Source organism: Lycium barbarum, chromosome 2, assembly GCF_019175385.1.
Source record: "Lycium barbarum isolate Lr01 chromosome 2, ASM1917538v2, whole genome shotgun sequence".
In the NCBI taxonomy this organism is placed as follows: Eukaryota; Viridiplantae; Streptophyta; class Magnoliopsida; order Solanales; family Solanaceae; genus Lycium; species Lycium barbarum.
This window is the reverse complement of record NC_083338.1, coordinates 143,398,999-143,426,206: the sequence shown is the minus strand read 5'-3', so window position 1 is coordinate 143,426,206 and position 27,208 is coordinate 143,398,999. Positions and strand designations below refer to the sequence as shown.

Genomic DNA, 27,208 nt, shown 5'->3' with positions numbered 1-27,208 from the left:
TAAATTGAAAGCTATATATACATACCTTGAGGAATTGAATCGAATACTTGGACGCACAAAAGGATATGATTTTTCATGTCAGTTTTACTCTCTTCTTGACTTATTGGGCAATACTGTATGGCATAACTGTGGAGCCATTCAACCAGTTCATTCGCTCTTCGTATACGTTCCTTGTAGGTGGAGAGTTGTACTTCTTCTTCGCTGCTCATCTCTAATGCTAACTGCAAAGTTTGTTATGGCAGTTATGGTTTTTGGGTGGGAAAATTTTGTATTTGTAGTATTCTGATTACGTCATCATCTACTATTTTTAAAGAAATTTCCCTGTCACCCCAATTAGTTTTTGTAATTATCTTTTTCACCCGTAGTGTGGGATTGATATTAGAGGGTCAACATTTCCAACAGAGAAAACCAAATGATTTCGAGGTTAATCAAATGCTCAGAAAGGAAAAAATAAATTATTTAATGATTCTTGATTATGTAAATAAGGATAATTTTGGAAAGAATAAGATTAATTTCTTTTTGAAATCGTAAAGTACCACTTATTATAAAATAAAAAGCTTAAAACACCATTTATTTATAAACGAATAGAGTATGTTTAACCTTCACTTATTTTTATAAGATGTTTAACCTTCACTTATTTTTATAAGTACTTCTACTATTAATTTCTAGTCCCAAATACACTTGATGATTGCAAAAATGACAGCTAGAGTATTATTTAGCACTTAAAGTTTATATATTCTAAATGTAAATAATTTTTTACATTATACTCTATTTTTAATGTTACCACATTATATTTGACAGAAATGATTACATGTTGCAAGTCAACTCAATGAGTCAACGGTATGAGGAAATTATACAAAAACTCAATCACAAAGTTTTGTAATTGGTTCAAAAATTTGTTACCAGCAATATCCGGAGGTATTAAATTACCACACTCTTTTTTTGATGATTCATTATTGGGTCAAATATCTCAAATGATCACTCAACTAAGAGTAATTCACTCCAAAAGTCACTCATTTTCATTTTCTAACCCAAAAGTCACTCAAAAGAATAACTAGTATAAAAAAATGTGAACTAGTCACGTCAAATATCTTAAACTTTCAAATTCAAATCTCAATAATGGATATCACTGATAAGATAGTAATACATATTTGATGAGAAAACCAAACACCCATAATCTTCTGTAAAATCATGAACAGTCAACAAGAAAAAGCTTGCACACCTAAAAATTATAATCAAAACAAAAAATAAGTATTTATTTTAACGCTGGTGAATTCATTTAAACAATATAGATTTTATGAGTGCTCTAAAAAAGCTTTTAAAAGGTAACACAATTCATTTTCCTTGATAAAAAACTTTACAATTTTTTTTTATTTTTTTTTTGGTCTTTGGTGGTCTTTGTTTTGGAGAAGCACGAATGCAAACTGGCTAAAAAGCGTTGAAAAGCCCCATTGCTACGTGCTGACCTAGACCCAACACCCACTGGGGCATTCGCACAAATGCCTTATTTCGGGGTGGTCTTTAATTTCTGTCCCTTAAATTGTTGATGTTTAATTTTTGGCCTTCGCTATTTTAAGTGGTCAAAAATATTCTGGGTTCGAATCTCAGTAGAAGCACAAAAATAATAATTTCACAAGCCAAAATTTCACAGCAAATTATGTCTATTCGGGCAAAAGTTATGTCTTAAGGGATAGTTTCTGTGTAAAGTATGCATTGTTTGGTATAGTTTTGTAGAAATTAAGTTATTTTACAGAACTATACCACATTCTGTGTAACTACGTATAAATTATGCCTTTTCCCACATAGTTTCGAATAAACTAAGTTATACTACAAAACTTGGCCGGAAAAAGAACTGCATAGAAACTATACTTAAGGCATAACTTTTGCCCTAATAGGCAGAGTTTGCTATGAAATCTTACCTTGCGAAATTGCTATTTTTGTGCCTCTGCTGGATTTTGAACTCAAATCTCTGGTTTCATAGATCAGCGAAATAAGGGTACTTTGGCCCATAAATTTTCATTAAATGAGAAGTAGAGGAAAAAATTAAAGGGGCAATTTGCACGATTGTCCTTATTCGGGGGTGGTCTTTAATTTTTTGCCCCTCAAATTGCTGGTCTTTAATCTTTGCCCTTCGCCTAACATCCCGAGGTTCAGGTTTTGAACCTTAGCTTAGGAAAAAAAATCGCAAGACAGAGTTTCGTAGCAAAATTAGGCCTATTCAAGCAAAAGTTGAACCTTAAGGCAAAAGTTTGCCTTAAGGGAAACTTTTGCCCAACATTAGGCCTTTAGACAAACCTCTGCCTTAAGGTCTAACTTTTGACCCAAATAGGCCTAATTTTGGGGAAATGTTAGACCTTAAGGCAGAGGTCTCGCGAAAGTCTTGCCTTGTGAAATTCTTTTTTTTGTATTGACTGAGCGGGAGTTCGAACTCAGAATCTCAGGATATTTTCAATCACTTTTTTAACCAAAGATCAAAAATTAAAGACCAACAATTTGAGGTCCAAAACTTAGACCAGCGCATTTGAAGAGAAATCCGTGCAAAAATGAATTTTGAGAGTACAATTATCTTATTTTCAATAGTTAAAGCCTTAAGGGGTCGTTTGGTACACGGTATTAGCTGGGATATCCCAGCACTAACTGTGGGATTAATTTTGTACCATGTTTGGTAGAAGGTATAAATTTATACCTTGTATCAAACAAAATATAAAGTGCATTCTAAATTTAAAGATGGGATATCCCATCGTATCCCATTAATCTTGAGATTATTTTATCCCATTTCGTAGATGAAATAAATTAATCCCAAGAAATGGAATAAATTAATCCCAAGTTTATAATTCTGGAATAATTTTGTATCAAACGACCCAAAGGGTCTTTTTTCCCAATAGGCCAAAGTCATAGATGAACCCCTGAGCTTGTCCTGATTTTCCATTTAGCCCCCCAACTGAAACGTTGACCATTTGAACCCCCGAACATAAGATAAACTGTGTCATTTGAACCCCTCGTGCTAGCTGGACACACGCGTGCAGCTCACTTGCTGTGACAGAGCGTGAGAGACCAATATTTTTCTTTTTTAAAAATTTTAATCATTAAAAATTAATTTTAACAAAAATTCTATTTTAAAATCTATTTAAATAATTAAAAAAACCCAACCCATCCTCGCCACTGCCTCTGCCGCCGCCGCCGTTGCTCCACTTCAAAATTTATTTAAACAAATCTCTGACGAAAAATAACACTATTTTTTTAATTATTTAAATAGATTTTGAAGCAACAGTGGGGGTGGCGGAGGCAGCAGCGGCAGTGACGGCGGTGAAGTGGGCTATCGGAGAGGATGAGTTGGGTTTTTCAGATTTTTTAAAAATTATTTAAATAGATTTTAAAATTAATTTTTCTTAATTTTTTTTTGTTGATATGGCTTATATTTATTGGTCTGTTTTTCCAGGTCACAACAAGTGAGCTGCATGCGTGTGCCCATCTGGCACGAAGGGTTCAAATGACACAATTTATTTTATGTTCGAGGGTTCAAATAGTCAATATTTCAGTTAGGAGATCTAAATAGAAAATACAAGTTCAGGGTACACCTGTGACTTTGGCCTTCCCAATATAGAACTTTAAGAGCCTGTTTGGATGGGCTTATGCCTATAAACTGCAAACAACTTATAAGCTGCTTTAGATAAGCTAAGTTAAATGAGTCTAATTATTTTTTTGAGTTTATTTTAAGTATAAAATGACTTTAAGCTCAAAAAAGCTTATAAGCAACTTATAAGATAATCCAAACGGGCTCTAAGTCATGTTTTGGACACGAGAAGGAGGGCTCTAAGTCATGTTTTGGACACGAGAAGGAAGTTCAATTACACCAATTAAACTTGTCAATTTTACCGTACCCAGCACGAGAAAGAATTTACGCAGATCAACACAATACAGAACAGGTGTCTTTCTCCGACTCGGCTACTCTGCGACTTCGTTCGTCCTCTTCTTCCATTGCATCGTTCTCTCCGAAAGCGTATTCCAATCACAGAAAGAAGAAGAAAATGCTAGGGGATGGCGCCCAAACCCCTACTCGGTCAGTCTACTTATTACCTCTACTCTCACTTCCTGTCGTTTTTTCTGTATTTAGGTTTCGAAGGATTGACTGTGATGATTTGTTTTTGTAGTAATGAAGACTGAATCGAAGAGCTTTGCTTTTCAAATTTATATTCGGAATACAAAACATATTAAGTAGCTGGAGTTTTAGGATAGTTTTGTATTCATGTTTTATATATTGAGGAATATTCTACTTGTCAATTGACTGGATTTGCATTAGTTAGGACCTGAAATTTTTGTGTTGGTTGGAATCCCTATTTGGATTACACAACACGAAAGTAGCTAAGACATTGAGAATTTTTTGTGTTTAGGTTATTTGTTAGAGAAGTAATGCACGAAATTTGTGTTTTAGGAGTTGAAACCTATGTTGTTAAATATATAGGTTTGGATGACCGGACATACAAGCAGCTGGATTGTTTTTTGTGATTATGTTATTTATTGAAGAGATAATGAACTTGGTAAATCGATTTGAGCATTACGATTCTGGGGAGTTTGGAGTTAGAGCTGGGTTTACCCTGTGCGCACCAGAAGGGTAGCGGCTGCGGGTTCCCATGTCAACAAAAAAAAGATCTCTATTTGGTTTAGTAAAACGTGCAATTTACACAAACACAAAGATTTCTCAATCTCTTAGCTACTTGCACGTTTGTGTTTGTGTTAATAATCAACTTTCTGAATTGATATGACTAGCATTACAGTTCAGAAGACACTGATTTAGGAGTTGAGAAACACACAAGTAGCTTATAGATTGAGATATTTTTGTATTTATGTTATGTGTTGAAGAATAAGGAACTAGCTAACTTGATTTGACTAGCATTATGATTCCGAAGGTGCTGAATTAGGAGTTGAAATTCATGTTATTGGAATTTCCATTTGGATTTAAACATACAAGTAGCAAGAGAGTGGAGAGATAATGAACTTGCTAAATTAATTTGACTAGCATTACGATTGGCACTGAGTTAGAGTTGAAATCTCTATTTGGATTAGACAACATACAAGTAGCCTGAGACAAAATATTTTTGTGATTATGTTAGTTATTGAAGAGATAATGAACCTGGTAAATTGATTTGACTAGAATTACCAATGGGAATATGCTGGCTCAGGAGTTAACCTTTAGGAGGTGAAGTTTGTCTTCTTGTTTTTTCCTCTCTTTTTTCCTATTCTTTTGGTGTTATTGAATGAAATCCTTAGTTGGAGGTACAAGTGGCTATAATTGATAGGCTTGCACGTTTATGTTGTCAATTGAATGAAATTATAATCTGCCAAGTGAATTTCGCAAGTATAATGATTCCTAAGATGCTGATAGTTGCTTATCAATTTTACTTATGAAGTAACAACTGTTGATTTTGGCACTTTCCTCTGATATTGTGTAATTAGATAACGAATTTCCGATAAGCATTTCATGTTTTCAAGTCAATATGGTTTGAACTTCCTCCGGAAATGTAACTGATGAGAGGCTTTTACTTCGGTTGATCGGCGTTGAATGATTAATAAGAAGGTTCAAAATGGCTTTGTTTTGCTCCTCACATTTCTTTATTTTCTAGGTTTATGCGATACCTTATTATTTATCTCTTAAGAGTATGGTAGGGTAGTGAAGAGTGTTGTGCTGTTCGCTTCTATTTGTGTTCTTTTGCCTTCTCAAATTCAAACTCCATGCAGATCTGAGTTGCTATGTATGGTGAAGAAGAATTCAAATATGTTAGGGAAAACCATAGTGGAAGATGAAGAAGCATCGGATGTTGAAACAGATCCACGTTTCTGGCATGGCGTTATGGATGTGTACTTCATTCGTGGCAGGGAGTCTAGGGGACGTCAGGAAGATGATCTTGTATTCTTTGTTAAAAAATTGGTACACCTCTTTCCATTTTCTCCTTGTTATAGGGTTTTGAAGTTGCAACCTGTTGAATCTGAATAATAGTTTACTGAAAGTGAATTAATACGAGGATATATTCTGGTGTAGCATTTGCAGAAACATGGATCAAATGAAGATGAATCTGCAAACTCTCCATACTTTGTACGCAGGTGGGCACCTAAGGTAAAAGCAGAACAAGTTTTTTATTCAGGTTTCTCTGACACGCATATTGAAGTACTTTCTTTCATTTAAGGTGTTAATCATCTGAGTGTATGCTGTATGTTCACTAGAATATTATGGTCGATACGGGCCAATAAGCTTGGAAATTTGTATGAATCATCAAGCGTAGTCTTTTTTACATGTAATTGGGGAGGTTTAGATTTCATCAAGATTTTCTTCTTTATTTATGTGGACTGTCTTGTTTAGTTTTATTTGGATTTTAAGCAAATTTGCAGCCCAACGGTTAAGTGGATTCTCTTATCCTCGTTTCAGTATAATTACTTTAAGGTCTATTTTGATGCTCTACATGTCAAAGAAAAAAATGAAGGTAATTCAAGATTCTGGATTAAGCCTGAAATAAGACTCCAATCCAAGTAAATGGGACTGGAAAATTACATCTTGGTTTTGAAAAGGGGTAGATGTTGGATGCGCTACATCTCTGAAAAATTGTTGCCAAATGCTACCTTGGGGAATGATGGTGAGGTGTTCTTATTTTTCCGTCTTTTGTGATAAGATGAGTTGTCGTCTCTCAAAATAGGCAATACAGGAGTATTCTAAATAAAGTCTGGTGATTCATCAATGTGCAACTGGTAGATAGAAATACTAGAATTTTGTAAGTTCATCACAAAGCTGTAGCCTAATTTGCTGGTTAGTAGTCAGAAAACGTGTCTGTAACACATTCCAAGAGCTCATTAAGTTTTCCTGATGATTTCACTTTGTTGGTTCATCACTCTACTTGGACAATATGTTGGGGATATGGACTTTCAAGATTGTATCCTAGTTATGTTTTTGGATGAGTACCAGTGGCCATTGATGTGGCAGTATGCTATGAGGAATTCCACCTTTTTGTGTTTTAAGATCACGCAACACTAAAAGAACTTGACATTCTTCATCCTGCAGACTGATATTCTTCATCCTGCAGACTGATAGACTGTTTCCTTTTCCATTCATTGTGAAGTACTGCCTCACTCTCGTCTTTAAGTCTACTCCTACTAACATTACGGCAATGAGAAAATATTTTTTAGGAATGGTATGGGTTCTCAACTTCCCTAAATTTATGGTGTAACAGTATCTACTTGCTTACTTGATATAATTATCTTATTAACTGGTTAAGTACTCCAAAAATTTTTACTGAAAAGTTAAGATACTCTGATCGGATAACATTTAGTCCAAATTCCACGGTCACTTGTCTTCTTTGGAATCTTCAAGTTTTATGTATTCATGGGCATCCTTATCCTGGGTTGATATTATCTAGAGGACACATACTTCACTCTAACATTGATGATACATTTTGATGTTATGAAATTTATTCGACAATCGCTATAGAAATTGTGCAATCGATAGAGATGATGGTTTTCTAGCTTCTTTGCTTCGATAACCTAGTAGTTAAGTTTGAAGATGAATGAATTAAGATTTGCTTAACTCTATTTGATTGTGGTCACGTTGAAGGTGAGACTGATCAATAACAGTTAGTTATTTACCTTCGTCAGGATAATAGATGATAGAAGATGTTTTAAAGGTGACAAATTTCTATTGTTCATTGTCTTCATGTCAGCTGGATGACTTAATTGGTGCCAGTGCATCAGATGTTGATTGGAGGCGCTCCTTTTACTTGAACTTAATTGCTCAAACTTCTTTTAGTGTGACGGTTGCAATTTGCAGGTACTATTCCTTAATTCTCTTTGTTCCATGATGGGGTTTCTTAATGTCCTATTTCGCATGGTTGTGATGTCTCTTTAACTGTAGGCAGCGTTTTATGAGAAAAATAAAGTTTGTATGACTCTTTGAGTTTTTCATGAGCTCTGGCTAATAAGGGAATACACAGAAAAACGCCTATAAATTTTTTGAGTATCTTCTCAACATATTTCTGTTATTTGGTTTTTGATCAAAGAGGAACTTCTGCTGTTAATTAACTTTTGCCAGGATATTCGTTGTCATTGTATCATACGTTTATTGCATCAGCTAAAGCTTAACTTTTAGTATTCTCTTTAATGGTTTTCCCGTTCTTTTTTTTTTTTCCTGGTTTTGTGCTAGTCAACAGGTTCTTAAAAATTACCAGACTGGAAAAGACGGACCATTGTCTCCTATATACAAGGCAAGTAAGCAGATCAGAAACTTCCTGTTAGTGTTCATACTACTCTGGTTCCCTTTACTATTCAAGTAGTTGTTAAATAAAACCTGCTACCATTTTTATTACTGTAGAAGCCAAGTAGAATCTTTATCGCATGTTTGGCTGCTTGCCTCTCTCTATTTTAGTTTTCGTTCCTTAAAGTTTTTCAATAGTGAACAGCAAATATGATTGTATTTTCTTTTATTTATATACTTTTTTCAGGTTGTCAAAACTGTCTATGCATCTCCAAGTCGTATCAATTTTCACTTGGACTCAAGAAAGGCAAGTGTTTCTAATGTCTAGAGATCCATATGACTCCTTTTATGCTTGATTTAAATGTCTTTTAATGACATTTTTTTTGTATATATATATATATATTCAGGAAGTAGAAACAACCTCTGCCTACCCAGAGATATGTTTTGCAGTTGATGACTATGATTCCACTTTTGATGCAGTGGTAATATATCAACTCCCACCACTTTGTTAAATTGCTATGTGGTTTAATATATGAAAGGCATAATGTAATGGAAACCTTGTTTGTAACTTCAATGGTCAATGATTGTTGCCATTCTCAGATACTTTTCAAGCTATTATATTTGGATTATTGGATCAGTTAATCACCCTGGATTTTCATGTTTACTCTAGCCCTTTTTTTTTTTTTCCGCATTAGATCTGTAAGCAAACAATTACCTCTTGAAGGATCACGTGTGGTCTACCATTTTGCATGCAATCGTGTACGATAAGCATTTTGGACATCTTTTATAGTTTCAGACTGTAAATGCCTTCCTTTTCCAAATACCTTCATTTGATAATACAAGAATTCTGTACCTAAAGTTTGTGTTCATGTTTGGCATTGCAAAATTCTAGAAGCTTTTGTTAAATATCTAAATTTTTGCGTCATGATCATAGAGTCCTCCAAATCATTTTTGGCTGTTCCGCCTCTAACTGTAAAATCTTTTGTGAAAATTCAAGTCAATGTGTCTCTCACAAGTTTTTATTAAGAGAGCATCAAGCAGTATGAACCCCTATTCTCGAAGGCTTTAGGTTGGATAATCCTTCAATTAGTGTAGATATGGAATAGAGATTGATGGCTTATACCAGCTAATCCAATTTGAAGCTGCCATGAATGACACCCTTAAAGAGCATTAGAATAGATGAGACCGGGCTATTCATTCCTGTGTTTCCCAACTAATCTCCGGGAAAGAACAAATGTTGCTTGAAGTTTGTCAGAGATTGATTTCTCCCATTAAATTAGGAGGAGACGTAAAATCCAAGGCAGCATTCCACGAAAGGGCACAAGTCTGGTGATCACTTAAATTAGCACCCTTACAAAAATAGATTATAGCAAACTTCTTCATTCACTTTTGATGTGACAAACTACTGTATAAGCACTGCAAATTATCTGTCCTTCAGGTCTTAACAGATGTTGATCACTGCTATTGTGTACTTTTAAATGCACATGATGGAGCTGCATTTCCAAGGGAGAGAATACAACAAGACTGCAGTCCTGGTGATACTTCGAGGAGTGATACACGTTCTGGAAAAGCACCAACTTCAAAGGTTCGAGAACTTGATTTTCTCTAGAAGTGAATAGTATTTATAATTCTTGCTTGGCTTTGGTGCTTTTATTTTGGAATGACATGATTTAAGTGAATGATAGGACTGAATTCTACTTCGTTTTTTGTTGAAGAAATGGAAAGTTATGGAATTAATATAATTGACAGTTATTGACACGCAAAAGTGTCAATAACCTGCCTCCTAAAGGAAAATTTTAGGGAGTCCAAGCAGCCCAGAGATGTGTTTTTTTCTAGATGAGATAAAAAAAGAACACCATCTCTGGGTTTCTTTTTGCTCTTTGGTTCTGTTTTATAACTACTTTGCATCTTCTTGATGCCATTAATGAAGCCAATCACTTCATCAGGAAATAAACATCATCTCTGGGCTGTTTGGCTTCCCTAAAAGAATTTCTTTTAGGGATGATATATTTGGTCATCTGACCTAATTTGACGTCTTACCAACCACTTTCTCTAGAGTATTATTTTTTTTTCCACTTGCACTTAAAATTAAGCACTTATACTTTACTTTATCAAATGTTTGAAAGAGTTATGTGATTATTTTTTTCTCTTGCTTACTAGTTTTCTGACAATGTATCTTGAGGTCCTCATATGTTAGATATTGTGTTTATTATGTATTTAGCATATAGTTGTAGTTCTCATGAAAATTTAGTTGTGAAGTTGTTGGTGTCCTGACAGTTCTTAATATGATTCCAGATTACTCTTTTCTCCGGCTTCGTTAGCTATCAAATGGTCCGAGATGCATATGATGGTAAACCTGCTGTTTCGACATGTGTTCTTCATTATTATACACTAGTTATTTGTTTAATCATTTTACCAAATCAATTTTAAACGGAAACTGGTGAACCATCAAGATTTTTCCACTTTGCATGTTCCTATTGCACTTGTTTGTAGACCAAACTGTCCTGTGGAGCAGCTAAGACAAGGTTTCTGCGCTGTATAACTGATAGGGAACTATTGGAAGTGTGAGGATTGCATTTCATGATATGACTGTACAATCTTCAATCCTTTCTTTGCGATGAAAAGTGGTACTAGTTGAAAAGTTAATTCGATGGATTAAATATCACATTGAATTCTGATCTCATTTGTTAAGAGTTTTTCGACCTCTTGAGACTTTTAAAAGTCGGATAAAATAATATAATTGGTGGAATGGGTACCCTTTCTGTAATGTATTGCACTATCTTAGTGGTTGTCTTCTTCTTATAATAAAGTTGTTTATTCACCCAGATAAAATAAAAAATTGTAGAACAGTGTCAAATTAGTAAGTCTCACATCCATTAGGAATGAGTGAGTATCATTTAAGGAAGGAATTGATGTCGCAGCTACAGCTCTGCAATGCTGCTGTTTATGTAAAACAGTTGATGTAGTAAATCATCATATTTCAATTGCAGGGAGATTTCCTAGTCCTGTGTTTATTGCAGTTTCAAGTGGAAAAGAATTCTCTTAATCTAATGTCTACTCCTTTTATGTTTGTTCTCAGCTGGAAGATCTGGATTTGGGAGCCTTCTCTCACTTCATTCTGCTGGGAAAACTGACAGGATTTACATGAAAGGCCCTGGAGGACGTGGGGAAGTTGAAGTAGCTGTGTCTGGTGTTGTAGGTAAACTGAAAAATAGTTACTGATTCATCATGTCAAATCACAACATTTGATCTCTCTTCATGGAGCTATGCTGTTTGCTTTCTTGTTATAATGGTAGTAAATTGGTCAATTACTTGAAGATTAACTTATTATATCTTCTCAATTTTGCTCAGTTGATTCAGAAACTCAAACGCACCAATAACTTGTACAGGGAACTCATCTAGATTCATTGGGATTAATATTTCTGAGCATCTCAAAGAAACCTGAATCTTGTGATAGTATGCATGACATCCTTGCAACTTTAGTGCATTCTAGTTGGTTATTCCATTTGTGCTGTCTTCTGTGTGAGCTAGAAGATTTTATTAGATAGAAGTCTGCATGGTGACTGTTCACGTTGGCATCAATCAAATGTGCTAAATAGCTTAATTTTGTCCTTCCAGCCCTTTGTAATGAATATTGCAGACGGTCTCCCTTATATAGATTGATTTATTAGGCCTTCTGCAAAGTAAATATTCAATGTTTTTACTTCTCTGTGTGTATCAGATCAAAGCAAGAAGGACTTCTCCCAAAATTCTGTAGATCACGAATCTAAAAAAGGATTAAGCTTCAGTGCAGTTGTGCGACGAGCTGCATCAGTTGCGTCAGAGGCAGCAAAGCATGCATACGCTGCTGCTTCTGCTACCCGAGATGAAGGAATGATCCCCTTAAAGTGCTGCTTGATGTCTATATCATTACCTTGGGAACATATTGCTCATGATCTTTTGTTCAAGGTGAGAGCTATTTCAATTAGTACATTATTGTTCCTTCCTTCAGATCAACCTGTTTGGTTATTTTTTCACCGGAGCTCCTTTCATGAGTAGTTCTGAATGAAGTTTCTTGTTTCCATTTCAGGGAAGTCCTCCCGTTAACCTGTAAGAATCTCGTGGATTTCAAAGAGGACCATATGACTCTTCAGCAAACTGAATAGAGTAATAGGACTTGGAAGTTTCTTACTCCAGCGATGGAAAAGACTAAAGAGCATTACTGGAAGGTGAGATGGCTGCTCCATTATGAAACAGAAAAAATGGTGATAATATGTATATAAGTTGCCAATCCCTATCCCCTCACAATGCATCATAGTTGGTACAAGGGCAAAGGTAGAAGTCCAAATACTTGTTCGGCCAGACCAAATAGCTTTTGCTCAGACTGTGTATTTGTGTTTAGAAATTCATTAAGTATGTACACATATTAAATTTAGAACCATTTATTAGCATTTAAAGTCTTCGTTCTAAATTCCAAAATCCATAAAGTTGAAATTCTGGCTCGGCCTCTGAGTTAGTAGATATCCGACTAGCTCGTGTTGAATTGGCATGTTAGTTGCTATCTATTTGGTTCAATATAGACAAATCCTTTTAGTTTGGCTATCTGAGATTCATTTCTTGGTCTATTTTTCTTGTATCGTGGTTGAATGATTGACTGCCGTTCTAAAACTAGTGTGTGGACCTATTATTGGGAGGCACAAAAATCTGAACGGATGGGAGGATTGGACTGGCTATTAATGTACAAAAATCCGTTATAGACAATGGAGAGCGTGTATGTTGCGTTTGAGATACAATTGGAAACTGTGTGTTTTCTTGTGATAAAATAGTGGGATTCCTTTTCCATTGTAAACCAAACATTGAAATACGCGTATTTTTATCTTTATTATTTTTCATATTTAATTTAGTAGTTTCTGTCAGTCGTGGCATTCTTTCTTGCGTTTTGAAATTTCCTTTTCTAGTCAACGAAATTGTACCATTCCCTTGAGTGATTCTGGTTGGTCAATCTACACCACCCAATTTGATATAGCTTACAAGGTAGATGATTCAGATTCGACTTGTAAAACACCTGTTCCAGCAAGACTTCCACCATTTGAGGATGAGCTCTGTTTGTTAACAAAATTTTTCTTATCACGGTGGTATTGAAGACTGGTTGGCACGCACCTTGATTATTTTACCGAGGACCCGCTACCTTACACCTGCATAGGAGCATACGTACCGGTAATTCTGCCCACCGAAACTTTGGCAGATGAAAAGATGGTCTAGTGTTTTGAGAACTTACTGTACCTGGCTACAAACTCAGCCTGGTTCAATCCCTTGGGAAATAATTCTCTCTTAACACAATCACTATGCCCCATATTTTAAACGTTCATAATAAGCAGATATTTTCTTGCTTGAGAAGAATTGAATGAAATAGAAAAGGGACCTAGCCATTTCTTGTATAGGTACGTTCGACATGAATGAGTAGAAAAAGGATAAAAACTAGGCATTTTATTGTGTAGGTAGTGTCGACTTGTCTCCCTTCATAGAGTCCCAACTTGTCCCAAGATAATACACAGAGAGAAAGTAAGATCACAAGTAATTGATAGCTCTTTTTTTATGACTTTATCGTACCGAATCACATGGAACCTACTACTACCTAGCTATGAAACTATTGAGGGGAAAGGAGGAAAGTTTTAGAGTATAATGGGGGCAAGTGCCAGTCTTTACTTTATCTACAAAATGAAGGACGATAACAAAGTAACAGAGAGCCAAGCCAGACTGCATGTTAGCCTCCACTATAATGGGTTTTCTAACATGACAAAACAGGAAATAACTGCCAACAAAGAAAGCTACCTCAACTTCCCCAACTAGAAAAACTGACCTTGGATGGGGAATATTCTTCAATCTATTAATTTAAATTAACTTAATCATTTGTTGTGGTCTCTTTACTTAGTGGCTAGTTCTAATGAAATCTAACATGCAAAGACAAGCTCTCCTTTTGTCGGACAAGATTATAAAATTGATTTAGAGTAAGGAAACAACAAACCACATATGATCATGCATTTTATGTTTGATCAGCTTTATGTAGCAATTACAAAGCCAAACGTAACGTGTACGCCACAAGAGGGGTAATCAACAATTAGGATATGTTAAGAGTTATGACGAAAGGATAGACAAGTCCGATTTGAGCATTTATCAATGGGGAGAATCTTTTTGGGGTTCTTTTATGAAATGATGTTCAGCTCAGCTTGAACGCACTTTGATTATCATTCATTTGGTACCTGCTATCTTAGCATAAAAACTTACTCCTACTCAACGTAAACGGCAAGGCTTAGGTAAAATTAGTATAGTTTAATATAAATACCCAGTAACAAGATATAAATACCCAGGTGATAGGGGTAGGTGAGTTTCTACTCAAAGCTTAGACAAATGAAAAAAATTCGAGTCCGGAGCCTAAAGGGTATAAAAATACACGGTATTTATCAAAAGGGGATGCCCAAAAATTTATATACCAAAAGGGATATATCGTGGGCTGATCCACGATATACCCCAAAGTTTTTTTTCGGCTGTCAGAGCCAATCAACGAAAAATTTAAAAAAAAAAAACTTTGAACGTATAACGTGGACTGATCCACGTTATACAATATATTTTGTATAACGTGGATCAGTCCACGTTTTACAAATATATTTTGTAAAACGTGAACTGATCCACGTTTTACCTCTAAAGTTTTTTTTTTTTTTTTTTTTTTTTTTTTTGCGCGAGCACTTTTTTTTTTGTGTAACACTTAGTGTGTTTTTTCATACTTTGACCAATGATTAATCGTGTGTGAAGACTCCGAAACGTCAATATTTTATATAGAACCTGATATTTTTTTCTGCGTACAATAATGTAGGCTCAATACATCAAGGATACGTAGACGTTCGGATCGTCATTTTAGGGGTTGAAAAGGTGCCCGAAGTAAGTTTTGTTTGAAAACACTTAGTGTTTTTTCATACTTTGACCAATGATTAGTCGTGTGTGAAGACTCCGAAACGTCAATATTTTATATAGAACTTGATATTTTTTCTGCGTACAATAATGTAGGCTCAATACATCAAGGATACGTAGACGTTCGGATAGTCATTTTAGGGGTTGAAAAGGTACCCGAAATAAGTTTTGTTTAAGGTTTAAGTGTTTTGTTTTTTAAGGTTTTGATTTAAGTGTGTTATTTTTTAATCACGACAAAATATTATTTTGAATATAAATATAATTCTACAAGATATAGGGAGAAAAACTAGTTGTAAAGTGGTCAAACTTTAGATGGTCATAACTTTGCGCTCGGACGTCCGTTTTACGCGGTTTTTTTTTTTAACTTGCGTATTTTTTCGAGATCTACGCAGACAAACTGCCACAAGGCGGTTTGGCCGAGCCGATTTTTAAAAAAACTCCTTTTATCCCATTCAGTTTCGATTTTCCCCCAAATTGGCGTGAAATTTTCAGTTTTATTTACTTATAAGATGATGATACGCAATAGATTTCAACGTAAAAATCGCGGGGTAATGTATCTGTGAATGTCAATTTCACTTCTGCAGTTTCAATTTTTGAAAATAAAGCTGATTAATTTTCTCGACATATAAAGTTGACTAAAATAACCTTACAGTCAAACACTAAGTTTTTTCAAACAAAACTTACTTCGGGCACCTTTTCAACCCCTAAAATGACGATCCGAACGTCTACATATCCTTGATGTATTGAGCCTACATTATTGTACGCAGAAAAAAAATATCAGGTTCTATATGATCTGATCGGATCCCGGACACGCGAGAGCTCAGCCCGGGAGGAATGCATGGTTCCCTGGCGCTTCATGGAAAAGTGGTTGGCTGATTAGTGAGGTCTTAAAAACATCATAGAATTCATGATCGGTCATTCCATTTTTGAAAAAGGCAACAAAAGAGAGAAAGGAAGAAATCAAAAAGGAGAAAAAGAATCATACTTCTTCTTCGTCTAAAATATTGACGTTTCGGAGTCTTCACACACGATTAATCATTGGTCAAAGTATGAAAAAACACACTAAGTGTTGCACAAAAAAAAAAGTTTACCAATTTTTTTTTTTTTTTGCGCATTGGTCAAAGTATGAAAAAACACACTAAGTGTTGCACAAAAAAAAAAAGTTTACCAATTTTTTTTTTTTTTAGTGCTCGCGCAAAAAAAAAAAAAAAAACTTTAGAGGTAAAACGTGGATCAGTTCACGTTTTACAAAATATATTTGTCAAACGTGGACTGATCCACGTTATACAAAATATATTGTATAACGTGGATCAGTCCACGTTATACGTTCAAATTTTTTTTTTTTTAAATTTTTCGTTGATTGGCTCTGACAGCCGAAAAAAAATACTTTGGGGTATATCGTGGATCAGCCCACGATATATCCCTTTTGGTATATAAATTTTTGGGCATCCCCTTTTGATAAATACCGTATATTTTTATACCCTTTAGGCTCCAGACTCAAAAAAATTCACCTATTTTTTGGTCCCCCTTGAAATTTGAACCTGAAATGATCCTATATTGTCTTCTCATTTTGTTAACACTAGGTCACAGTCGGGAGAATCTATATGCTTGGGATGGTAAGATTAGACGAAAATCTTATAATTAGCTCATCTATTCCGAATATAGAGTTTCATAAATTTCGAATCATCATGTCACCTTGATATTGTAGCCTCCTTCGATTTGTTAACTCTATTTAAGATAATAACCAAAGACCGCAATTCAGTTGTTACTGTTGGTAATCCAATTTTCAAGAATATAATGCAAAAAAGTTAAGTTAAAGTTAAGTTTTATATATCATCAATGTAAGAAAAAATATATCAAATCTCATAGGTCACTCAAAGAATATCTACAACCAAGCCTCTTTATAATGTGAGATTTGTAATTTTGAAAATAAAATAAATTATATGCTACAATCCATAAAAGATAATTTAATGATATAAAAATTTCTTACGCTAACTATATATGTAACATAAAAAGTTAAACACGCATGCAAGTGCGAACTTCCAATGACCTTTTCTTTCTAATGTTGTTTAAACTTAAGAATGAATTGAACCATGCTACGAGATAAAACAGGAAAGTAATTTATACTAAAAATGGCAGGCTTTTCAAACCACGAGAGGACAAAATGCTTAGATTAAAAAAACCAAAAACACAAAGGCACATGGGTGTCCAAAATTAACCTGTAATAGCTTTACTCGTATACTGAATTAGCACACGAACAAGGTAGGCAATGACTTGACTCTACTTTATTAATTCTGTAATCTCATTTGTTGTTTCTGTTTTTGGTCTGATCCTTCGTCATTAAGCTAATCTTTCCTTTTTCTTCCTTTTCATTTTTCTACGCCCTTTGGTTTTCTTTTTTACAAAAACAACCCCACTACAGTGAAAAAAGCGTACTACAAAGGATCAATCACCACCCACTGCTTACCTATCCCCAAGGGGCCACCTGTCCTTCCACAAAATTCTATGCATATATGATGTAACTCTTACTTTTAAGACGACTATTTTAAGCCTAAAGCTCAACTTACCAATACCGTATTACTATTATTATTTGTAAATGGAGCAAGTAAGGAACGAGCATCATAGACTTGTACACATTTTGTATCTATCTATTCATATATATTTGTATGTATATGTTTTTTTTTTTTTCGGTTTCTCACCCGATATCTGATATCTGCATTAGAGCCCGACTATATTCGGAGTCGCACTGCGTGGGGCCCCATTTGGGAGAAGCACTCCCTACTAAGAATTTTTTCATACTCAAGGCTCGAATTCGATACCTCTGATTAAGGGAGGAGTAATCCATCAGCTACACCACATCTTTTGATGGTGTATGTATATGTAGACATTTATGTACAATATATGTAAACTTGATATTAATTATAATGATTGAACATGGCAAAATGTCAACATAATTTCACAAAAAAGGTAGTTGTCTGAAAGTACAATTCGAAATTAATGCAGAGTGCTTGATTAAGAGCAAGAAAGAAGAAGCAAGTAATCATATATTCTCTCCGTTTCAATTTATATGAACCCATTTAACTGGGCACAACATTTAAGAAAGAAGAAAGACTTTTGAAACTTGTGGTTCAAAATAAGCCATGAAATTTATGAAATTTATGTGGCTGTAAATCATTCATAAAGTGAATTTGTTTCCAAATTAGAAAAGAAGTCATTCATTTTGGTACGAACTAAAAAGAAAATAAGTTCAAACAAATTGAAACAGAGGGAGTAGATGATACCAGTTAATTATGATTATGGCGTAGATATTGGTTATTATACATATAATTTATTTATTTTAATTTAAAATTTATTTTTATTATATAAGGGGGCAGAAAATTACAATGTGGAGATTCGAACTCTTACCAACGAGGTAAAAGTTTAGATAGTCATTCAACTGAGCTACTAAATCCGTACGTTATTATACATATAATCAATTCAGTGTTTTGTCATGAATCTTTTTTCATTCTAGTAGACTTGAACCAGTTAGGGGCCGAGACTTACTATTTTTTTGGGTAATAACTGAGACTCACTATTGATATATACATTTTTCACTAATTTTGGTGTGTTTTTACTTTTAATTTTAATAACCCAAATAATGAATGCATGACTTTTTTATTTCTTCTATATTGAATGTTATTAACTTATTGTTGTTTAAACATGGTTGATTAATACAACCCTTACCACAATTTATTACTTAACTTTGGTCTATTAAAATGATTTGGTATAAATATCAGTTGTAAATAAGTTTTTTCTCTTGAATAAAAGACTTGGGGGAAAAGACACAAAGTACCAGCATTATGGGATGGCTATAATTTCCTTTTTGATTCGTAGATCTCTTTCTTACTTGTGTTCGTTCTCCAAAAAGAAGGGAAAAAAAGAAGAAGAAAGAAGGAAACAGAATATTCTATACGTATAATCCCAAGCAAACCCCACTAGTATGTACCTGTATGATTTAACCGTTGAAATTAAACTTGATGTGAAGATGGAGTTCAATCTTGTCGATTTCAATACACTGTTTAACATTTATAATTTATTCATATTTTTGTTTTAATTAGTACCATTTAAAGGAAAAGTTAAATGCCAAATAATTAAGTAATAGGTACGTAACTCATGTTTTACACATAAATGAAAAGAATATAGAATCTTGTTGTAGTAGTAAAAGGTAATATTGAAAATATAAACTTCCACAATAAAAAGTTTCAAAAATTCACTCTGTGAAGATACATTTAAATATATTAAATATATTTGAAGGGAGAAACCATCTACAAGCATACAGAAGATCTTAATCTGTGAAGATACGTCCAAGGAAATAGAGTTTATTCTCCTGACTAAATTAAAGATGGCTAATCAAAATATGAGACCCCTCAGGAGGCAAGAAGTCCAAGCTCCTTATATGCAACAAGGAGACATTGGGGGATTTTGAGGATGAATTTAAATAAATTCATCAACAAATTAGGTATAGAGAACCATAAGCACGCGCGAGCTGTAAATAAAAATAAGTAGCATCAAGATGAGTAATCCAAAATTTTAAGGAAATAAGAAATCCAGATTTGTATCTTGATTGAGAGAGCGAAGCAGAAGCTATCTTTGATTGTCATAACTACTCTGAAAATAAAAAAAAATTAAACTTGTTGTGATTCAATTTTCTGACTATATTGCCATATAAGTCGGATTTATTTCCTTAAAACGTTACCCATGTTTTGACAATTGCCTTTTAATATCACTTTTATTTCTTTTAGGACTAGAATATCACTTATCTATTCCCATTTTCCTCAAAAAATACTAAACATTACAAAACCCTCCTTCTCCCCTAGTTGGCATGTCATGTCACATTAAAATTTTATTTTTTTAGTAATAAATTTATGAAATAATTTCAAAGACCTCCCTCTAAATTTATCTTGATAACACTTAGTTTTCTTGTGGTTTGAGATATTTAGACTAACATCCCTTATTTCAATTTTCACAACCAAACTTGTTTAAATAATTAGAAATCTATATATTTCAAATTTACCCTTTTATAACTTAATTATGTGAACAATGTTTGATAACAGTTCTCTCCCCTAAAATTGTTAGGATTGTTATATTAATAGTTAGGCTAATAAAAATTTAAAACTATCTTATATCTAAAAAAAATAAAATTAATATTAGGAGGCAATTGTCAAAATATGGGTGGCTTTTTAAGGAATTAACTCTATAAGTCGTGTAGGTTATGATTTTTTTTATTAATTTAACATTTTCAATGTACCAAAAAAAACTTCTTGTCCCGCTTCACCATTGTTGGCATCCCTACGCTGCATTAATTGGTTCGATGCCGGCATCACCTAACCACAAATCATGAGATTAGTGAAAATATGAAAAGTAAAAGTTTAACAAAATAAAAAATAAAAAAAAGGCCTTTAAGAAAAAGGCAAAACCGGAAATAAGAGAAAAGGTAAATAATACGCTCTCCCCTTAAAATACAAAAGACATATGAGTAACTCTTTTATTTGGTGGACGATAATGCCCACACTTTACAAAGTGCAATCTTTAATCGGTCCCACATATCATTCTTCTTCCCTCCATAAATACCCTTCTCATGCACCTTACTTCTTCCCTTTTCCCTTTCCTTTCTTTTCCGGTTCACTTCCAAAAAATACTATTATCATCATGATGTTTGAAGATCATCTCCCCGTTCTTGAAGATGTCATTTTTTCACCTAGTGATATCCATGACATATTATCTCTTTTACAAACAGAAACAACCCGGTCGGTTTTATCCTTAGAAGAAAGGAAACGACGTAGAAAGATATCGAACCGTGAGTCAGCTAAACGGTCCAGATTTCGAAAGAAAAAGCACATAGATAACCTCGAGTACCAAGTGGACCAGCTCAAAGTCGAAAACCGGGAATTAAAGAACCGGTTGTGTGTAGTTACTCATCATTGTCAAGCGGCTCAAAGTGAAACGGACTGGCTTATGCTTGAGTCTATTGTCCTTCAACGACAACTAGCCGGTTTATGTCAAATCTTGGATCCCATGCAGCTCCAATAAACTTCATTATTAACGTTTAAAAAATAAATAAAAAAAGAAGAAGTTTAATCATCGTCACGATCATCTCTCAAGAATTCCTAAAGTGTCCTCCATCTTCTTTTTACGTTCTTCTTCTCATTGCTCTCTTGGTCTGTCCATCAGTCTGTGGATGACTCGCTCTATTATACACGTGCATGAAGTGTTAAAAATGGAAAATGAGGGGAATAGTGAAAAGGTGGTCCATTTAGCGTGGGATATATGGATTTTGGATGAGGGTCTTGACCGTTAATTAGTTTGGTTAAGGCTATATTTGACGAGGCGTAAATAGTCTCATAGTTTGTGTGTCAATATATAGTCTAGAAAATATTTTCATCTTTACGCCTAACCAAACAAAGTCTTACGTCTAGCCTGTATGTTGTCTATTTTCTATATTTATTATGTTGTTTACTTTGGTACTATTATATAAGCTTTTTAGGGTTAAGTTGGAAAAGGCATTGTAAATTAAATTTAAGATTGTAGCTTATCATGAATGTAAATATAAGCAGTATGCTTTCCTCTTTTATCCGGTTGTTCGATTTTATATATATTTGTTCCCGCTTGGAATTGAAAGGGTGTTTAGTTATATACCTGATTTTGCATCCATGCATAAAGCTTTAAGGTAAAAGTCCCCTTTTTGTGATAAAGTTACAAAGATACACATATGTTAATTAATCAAAATATTATTATACTTTAATTTTTCTCCAACATTACCCACATTCATTTAACTATATAAACCTAGCTTCTTTGCGTAATGTTCCCTGCTATTATAAATTAACAATAATTGTGTCTCAATTTCAATAAAATTGGAGTCAGCTACATATGTATGTCGTTCCATTTAAGCATGTATGCTTATGAAATAAGACAAAAAAAAAAGAACAAGAAGAATATAATCATGGTACAATATTATATATACTACCCTATGTATTCACTTAAATCAAGGGAGAAACTACCACAAAATTTGGCTTTAATTAGTACATTATTAGTTTTGAGAGTTTGATATACTTTTGAATTAATTTATACAGAATCGAGGATCGAACACTTAAATTGAGGATGAGACTACGTACCACAAAAGCTGGCTTTAATTGTCTGCTCTTTATCTACAGGCATAACACTTGTGCTTTCCACTTAAACAGACCAAGTATAAATAATGCTACGCCTACTTATGATTCTATCTTAAATTCTCTGTAATCAAGAATTAAGTATGATGACTGGTGCATGCACATTCCCAAACTCCAAACCTTAACAAAGACAAAAGCACGTAAGATAAATAATGCTTACTTTCTGAATTGAAGATGCAATGATGCTCATTCATTTTTTATTAGTGATAATTTCTACCCAACTAGTGCGTCTATGTTTTTCTTTCTGGTAGAGACCGATCCATAATTCAAAGTTTACAAGTTTCGGATTTGAAGTTATAGGTTCTCAAGTTTATTACTATATGTACATGCTCAGTGAATTTTTCAACAAATATATAAGGTTTGAAATAAAATTATTGGTCCTGCTAAACAGTACTTTCCAAATTCCCATGTTAGCACCGCCCTTGCTTTTCGGTTTGTTATTCTTAATAACTAAAGTATATCAAAAAATATTAGCTTAAACTTAATCTCAAGAAACGAATTAGATTTAACAATGTCGTCGATTACAAGAAGACATTATTTTCAATATTTGAAGCAAAAACAATCGAGACAAGCAAGAAGATTAAAGAGCGATTAACAATTGAAGTATTCATTAATTAAAGACAAATTAAATATGATTCAGGTTAATTAAGGACAGATTCTCGCTGCTTTTGAAAACACACGGACACGGACTGAATACTGATGGCCCCATATTGTTTCACAGAAATATAATTAAAGCTTCACTTTTTTACTCCTCTAGCTAGATTTGATTCAAATCTGAAAGACAATGATGGCAGCTTTTTACCTTTTATTAACCATGTTATTTTTCTTACGTTTTACCCAAAACTATGTCACACAAAAGCTTTAACAAATTAGGCAACCAAATCATCGTTCATGCAAATGGAAGATCTGTTATATGCACTAACAAATTGACATATAGCATCGATCAGTCATCGCCATTGCTTTGTTTTTTTTTTTTTTTTTTTTCCTGAATCCTTTGGTGATAAGAAAATAAAGTTATGCGGCAATAATAGGAAAAAACTGTAAACTGACGATTATATACAGAGCTGGTTTCAGGATTTGAACTTTATGAGTTTTGGATTTGAAGATTTTTGGGATTTGAAGTTTATAATTTGCTTATATATATACACCACACCCTGGTAACCACGGCCAACATCGTCCTTTATCATTTGGACATTAAAACGGCCTCTTTAAAACCTAGGAATTTACAGGTTAATCCATCGAGGTTATTAAGAAGTTAAGAGAATAACCATATACTAAGAATAACAAATTCATGATGATAAGGAAGTAATTACTTAAACATAATAATCACAAAATAATTTACATAATAGGGAGATTAGTACAGAAAACATAACAAATAAACTTACATGGTTTGAAGAAGGAGAGAGGTTATATATATATATATATATATATATATATGTATGTATACAGAGAGAGAGAGTAGATGTTACTACAAGTATATAGGGTTTGGACCAAACTTACTTAATTTACTGAATATGTATTTGTCATGCTAGTTCCGCCCCTAATGATGGATCCTCCAAAGGGACCCTTTATTCCCGGAAGAATTAAAATTTTGGGGTGGCGACATAGCTGCTTAATTATTATTTTTCACTTGATATTCGATACGAGCTGATTGATTTATATTTGTGATGTAAAGTCTACTTATGGGACGCTTTCTACCAAAGATGACTCTATATATCCACAAGATTCTTACCCAAAAACACTAATTAGGTATAAAATACTATTTTTCTCTCCACCACAACCTTTTACTTGTTAATTACTTGGATGCTTAGCTAGTTTTATGGGACTCTTTAGCGGAGGTACGTAGAAACACATGTCGTTGTTCGGATAGTAACTTGTATATATGTCTGTCCCTACATTGGAATATTCTTCATTGTGGATTATAAACCTATTGTGGATTATAAACCTCTGTAAGTTACTTCATAAACTTACTTTAGTAAAAGAAATGGGAAAACATGACCATTATATTCATATAAAATTAAACTTAAACTCAAAATAAAAATAGAATACGCAACTCGCACAAATATTCACGATTTGAACGTATTCAAGTTCTCCGCATGGATTTTGAATTTGACTTAGCCAAAACAAAGTAGAATACTCAATTTAAGACAGTGAAAGATGTAAATAAAAGATATATGAATGCTGAATTTGTCCAACTTTAAGTATCTTCTCTTTATCCATTTTTTACAATTCTAACGAAGTGATCAGGCCAGATGCTAAGCCGCATTGTTTGCAGCCAGAGCTTTAATTTGTGGATATATTGAATTGAACTTTGATTCTTTAAATTGCATGGTCCTCACAGAGAATTATGAACGTAAGTTGTAAGTTGTCAATTGGTGGACAAGTTAGGGTATTTACTTATCAACTAAGGATTTTAAAATTAATGTTGTGTCACAATTCACAAGTAAAAAGTATTTGGGTAACGTACCAAATTGACAAAGACCTTGAGAATAGACTAGATAAGGAATATAAACACTAGTTGAATGTTATATATTTACTGCATATATACTTGTCAACAACGTTGCGATGTGCCACAGTGACTCCTTCTTTAATTTCCCACTTCTTATCATGATTTTACACCGTGGAAAACATTTTAGGAAACAAACTTGCTGCCTAAAATAGAATATTATTCTGCCTGCCTGTTCTACTGATCACAACGTGTAAAGAATTATTGGTGGAAAAATCTTCATAAAATATAGCATAGTACGTTGTAAACTCGTAGGCTCTTGAAATTTCTCCCATATATGAATGCAACACCACCCATTATTTTATTTTGTAGAGTTTAGTACGTCATTTGAAATATATTCTTTTGATAACTAAAGTATCTAGCTTTAGACACAAAAACTCCACAAGTTGTGAAAACTATCAAAACATTCTCAATTCTTATATAATCTTACAAAATGAGCAAGTCATAGTTCATAACAAAATTAATACGCTAATTCATAACAACCGGCTCAAAATTAATACTAGAAGACCTTTCTAAAAATATAACATCAATTGATCAAATTTTAGTTCAATAAATAAAATTAAACTATGGGTCTTTTTTCACAAAATTAAAAGGTTGGTAGACATAAATAAAATTTGGTGGAAGTTAATGAGATTGATAAATGATTGATGGGGTAATTGTTAAAACGGAAGGTCCAAAAATACCCCTGAACTATTGAAAAAGGCTCATAAATACCCTCCTTCCACCTTTTGGTCTAAAAATACCCTTTCATCCACCTTTTAGGTCTAAAAATACCCTTAAGGTTTGTTTTTGGCTCAAATATACCCCTCAAACTAACAAATAAAAATTAACTCTTTTAAAAAGCCAAATGGCAATTTGTAATTGGTCAATAATAAAATTCCGTAATTTAAAAAAAAAATCCAAATTTTAAAAAAAAAATTGCCAATAATAAATTTCCAGTAATTTAAAATTCCAGATTTAAAAAAAAATTGCCAATAATAAAATTCCGTAATTTACATATTTTTTTTAAAAAAATTGTGTGGAAACTTAAAAATTAAAAAATTTAAAAATATGAACGAAACTGTTTTTTTTTTTTTGCATTTCGTGAATTAATCAACGAAATATGTTTTTTTTTTGCATTTCGTGAATAAAAAAACGAAATAGGAAATTATAATTTTTTTTTTGCATTTCGTGTATTAAAAAACGAAATAGGATAAAAAAAAATTATTTTCGTTCATATAAAAACGAAATTGGAAAATTGGACAAAATATATTTTCCAATTTTGTTTTTATATGAACAAAATTAATTTTTTTATCCTATTTCATTTTTCAATACACGAAATGCAAAAAAAAAAATTATAATTTCCTATTTCGTTTTTTTATTCACGAAATGCAAAAAAAAACATATTTCGTTGATTAATTCACAAAATGCAAAAAAAAAAAAATCAGTTTTGTTCATATTTTTTAATTTTTAAATTAAATAATATATGTGTCCAATCACAAAATGTCATTTGGCTTTTTAAAAGAGTTAACTTTAACTTTGTTAGTTTGAGGGGTATAGTTGAGCCAAAAACAAACCTTAAGGGTATTTTTAGACCAAAAGGTGGAAGGAGGGTATTTATGAGCCTTTTTCAATAGTTCAGGGGTATTTTTGGACCTTTTCCGTTGTTAAAAAAATCTACCAACTTATAAGTCTTTTTTTTACAAAATATAAACTTATGGGTTAAATTTTATATTTTAAAAAGTTGAAACTATGGTTCCAAACACATGTCCAAACGCTGGTTTGAAATCATGGCATGGCCAAACGCCCACTTCTTTGTTTTTCGGGGTATTGGATTTGCAGCCAAGTGGTTGCTCAAGAATCCTTCATTCTTATTCTGTTCAAATTATATGGCAGATGTTTTATGGGACACGAAAATTAAGAAAGAAAGTTTTTTTAGCATTATTGAAGTGCGTAATCATCTTATATAAAAGTTTAAGTTGTTAGAAAAAATATTTTTTTTTTGGTTTAATTATATTATCAACTTACCTTTTCACGCGTGGGCCTGATTCTTTTTTATGAGTCAAATACGTGAATTTTTTTTTTTATAACGGGTAGCGGCATTTGAACTCAGGACCTCTGCCTGCTCATGATATCATGTGGAACTGTGTGATAATATATTTCATTTAAAAGCTTAAGTTGTTAGGAAAATCACAAGCTTTTATTTATTTAACTATATCTTAAATAAGCACATATCAAAAGTACCTTTATAATCGATGTTTTAAATATGCAATGGCATTTGACTATAAGAGAATGTCATTGAGAATAAAATGAGAAGTTTAAAATTAAAGAGTTTTCAAA

At 33.2% G+C, this 27,208-nt stretch overlaps 1 protein-coding gene and 1 long non-coding RNA gene across 3 annotated transcripts; one reads left to right on the top strand and one right to left on the bottom strand.

Annotated features, from left to right (window-relative positions):
• Positions 1-3,824: 3,824 nt before the first annotated feature.
• Positions 3,825-12,819, top strand: LOC132627751 (uncharacterized). Of its 2 annotated transcripts, none has more exons than XM_060343322.1 (12): positions 3,825-4,060; positions 5,737-5,926; positions 6,047-6,112; positions 7,704-7,810; positions 8,183-8,243; positions 8,481-8,540; positions 8,641-8,715; positions 9,672-9,818; positions 10,529-10,583; positions 11,313-11,432; positions 11,955-12,181; positions 12,303-12,819. In XM_060343322.1, the coding sequence occupies exons 1-12, from the start codon at positions 4,029-4,031 to the stop codon at positions 12,324-12,326; spliced, it is 1,164 nt and encodes a 387-aa protein (XP_060199305.1). In that variant the 5' UTR covers positions 3,825-4,028; the 3' UTR covers positions 12,327-12,819. The 2 variants fall into 2 exon arrangements, with proteins under 2 accessions (XP_060199305.1, XP_060199304.1); XM_060343321.1 differs by having other exon boundaries at positions 3,827-4,060; positions 6,038-6,112.
• Positions 12,820-19,436: 6,617 nt separating this feature from the next.
• On the bottom strand, positions 19,437-24,152 carry LOC132627750 (uncharacterized). Its single transcript, XR_009577980.1, has 3 exons — positions 22,330-24,152; positions 20,466-20,541; positions 19,437-19,703 (listed from the first exon to the last, which is right to left on the bottom strand). It is a non-coding gene; the product is annotated as an uncharacterized LOC132627750 (long non-coding RNA).
• Between the last annotated feature and the right edge of the window lie 3,056 nt (positions 24,153-27,208).

Coding starts and splice junctions, on each gene's coding strand:
- LOC132627751 (XM_060343321.1), top strand. CDS start 4,029: ATGCTAGGGGATGGCGCCCAAACCCCTACTCG. Junction 5,927..6,037: donor TATTCTTTGTTAAAAAATTG/GTACACCTCTTT, acceptor ATTCTGGTGTAG/CATTTGCAGAAACATGGATC. Junction 7,811..8,182: donor GTGACGGTTGCAATTTGCAG/GTACTATTCCTT, acceptor GTTTTGTGCTAG/TCAACAGGTTCTTAAAAATT.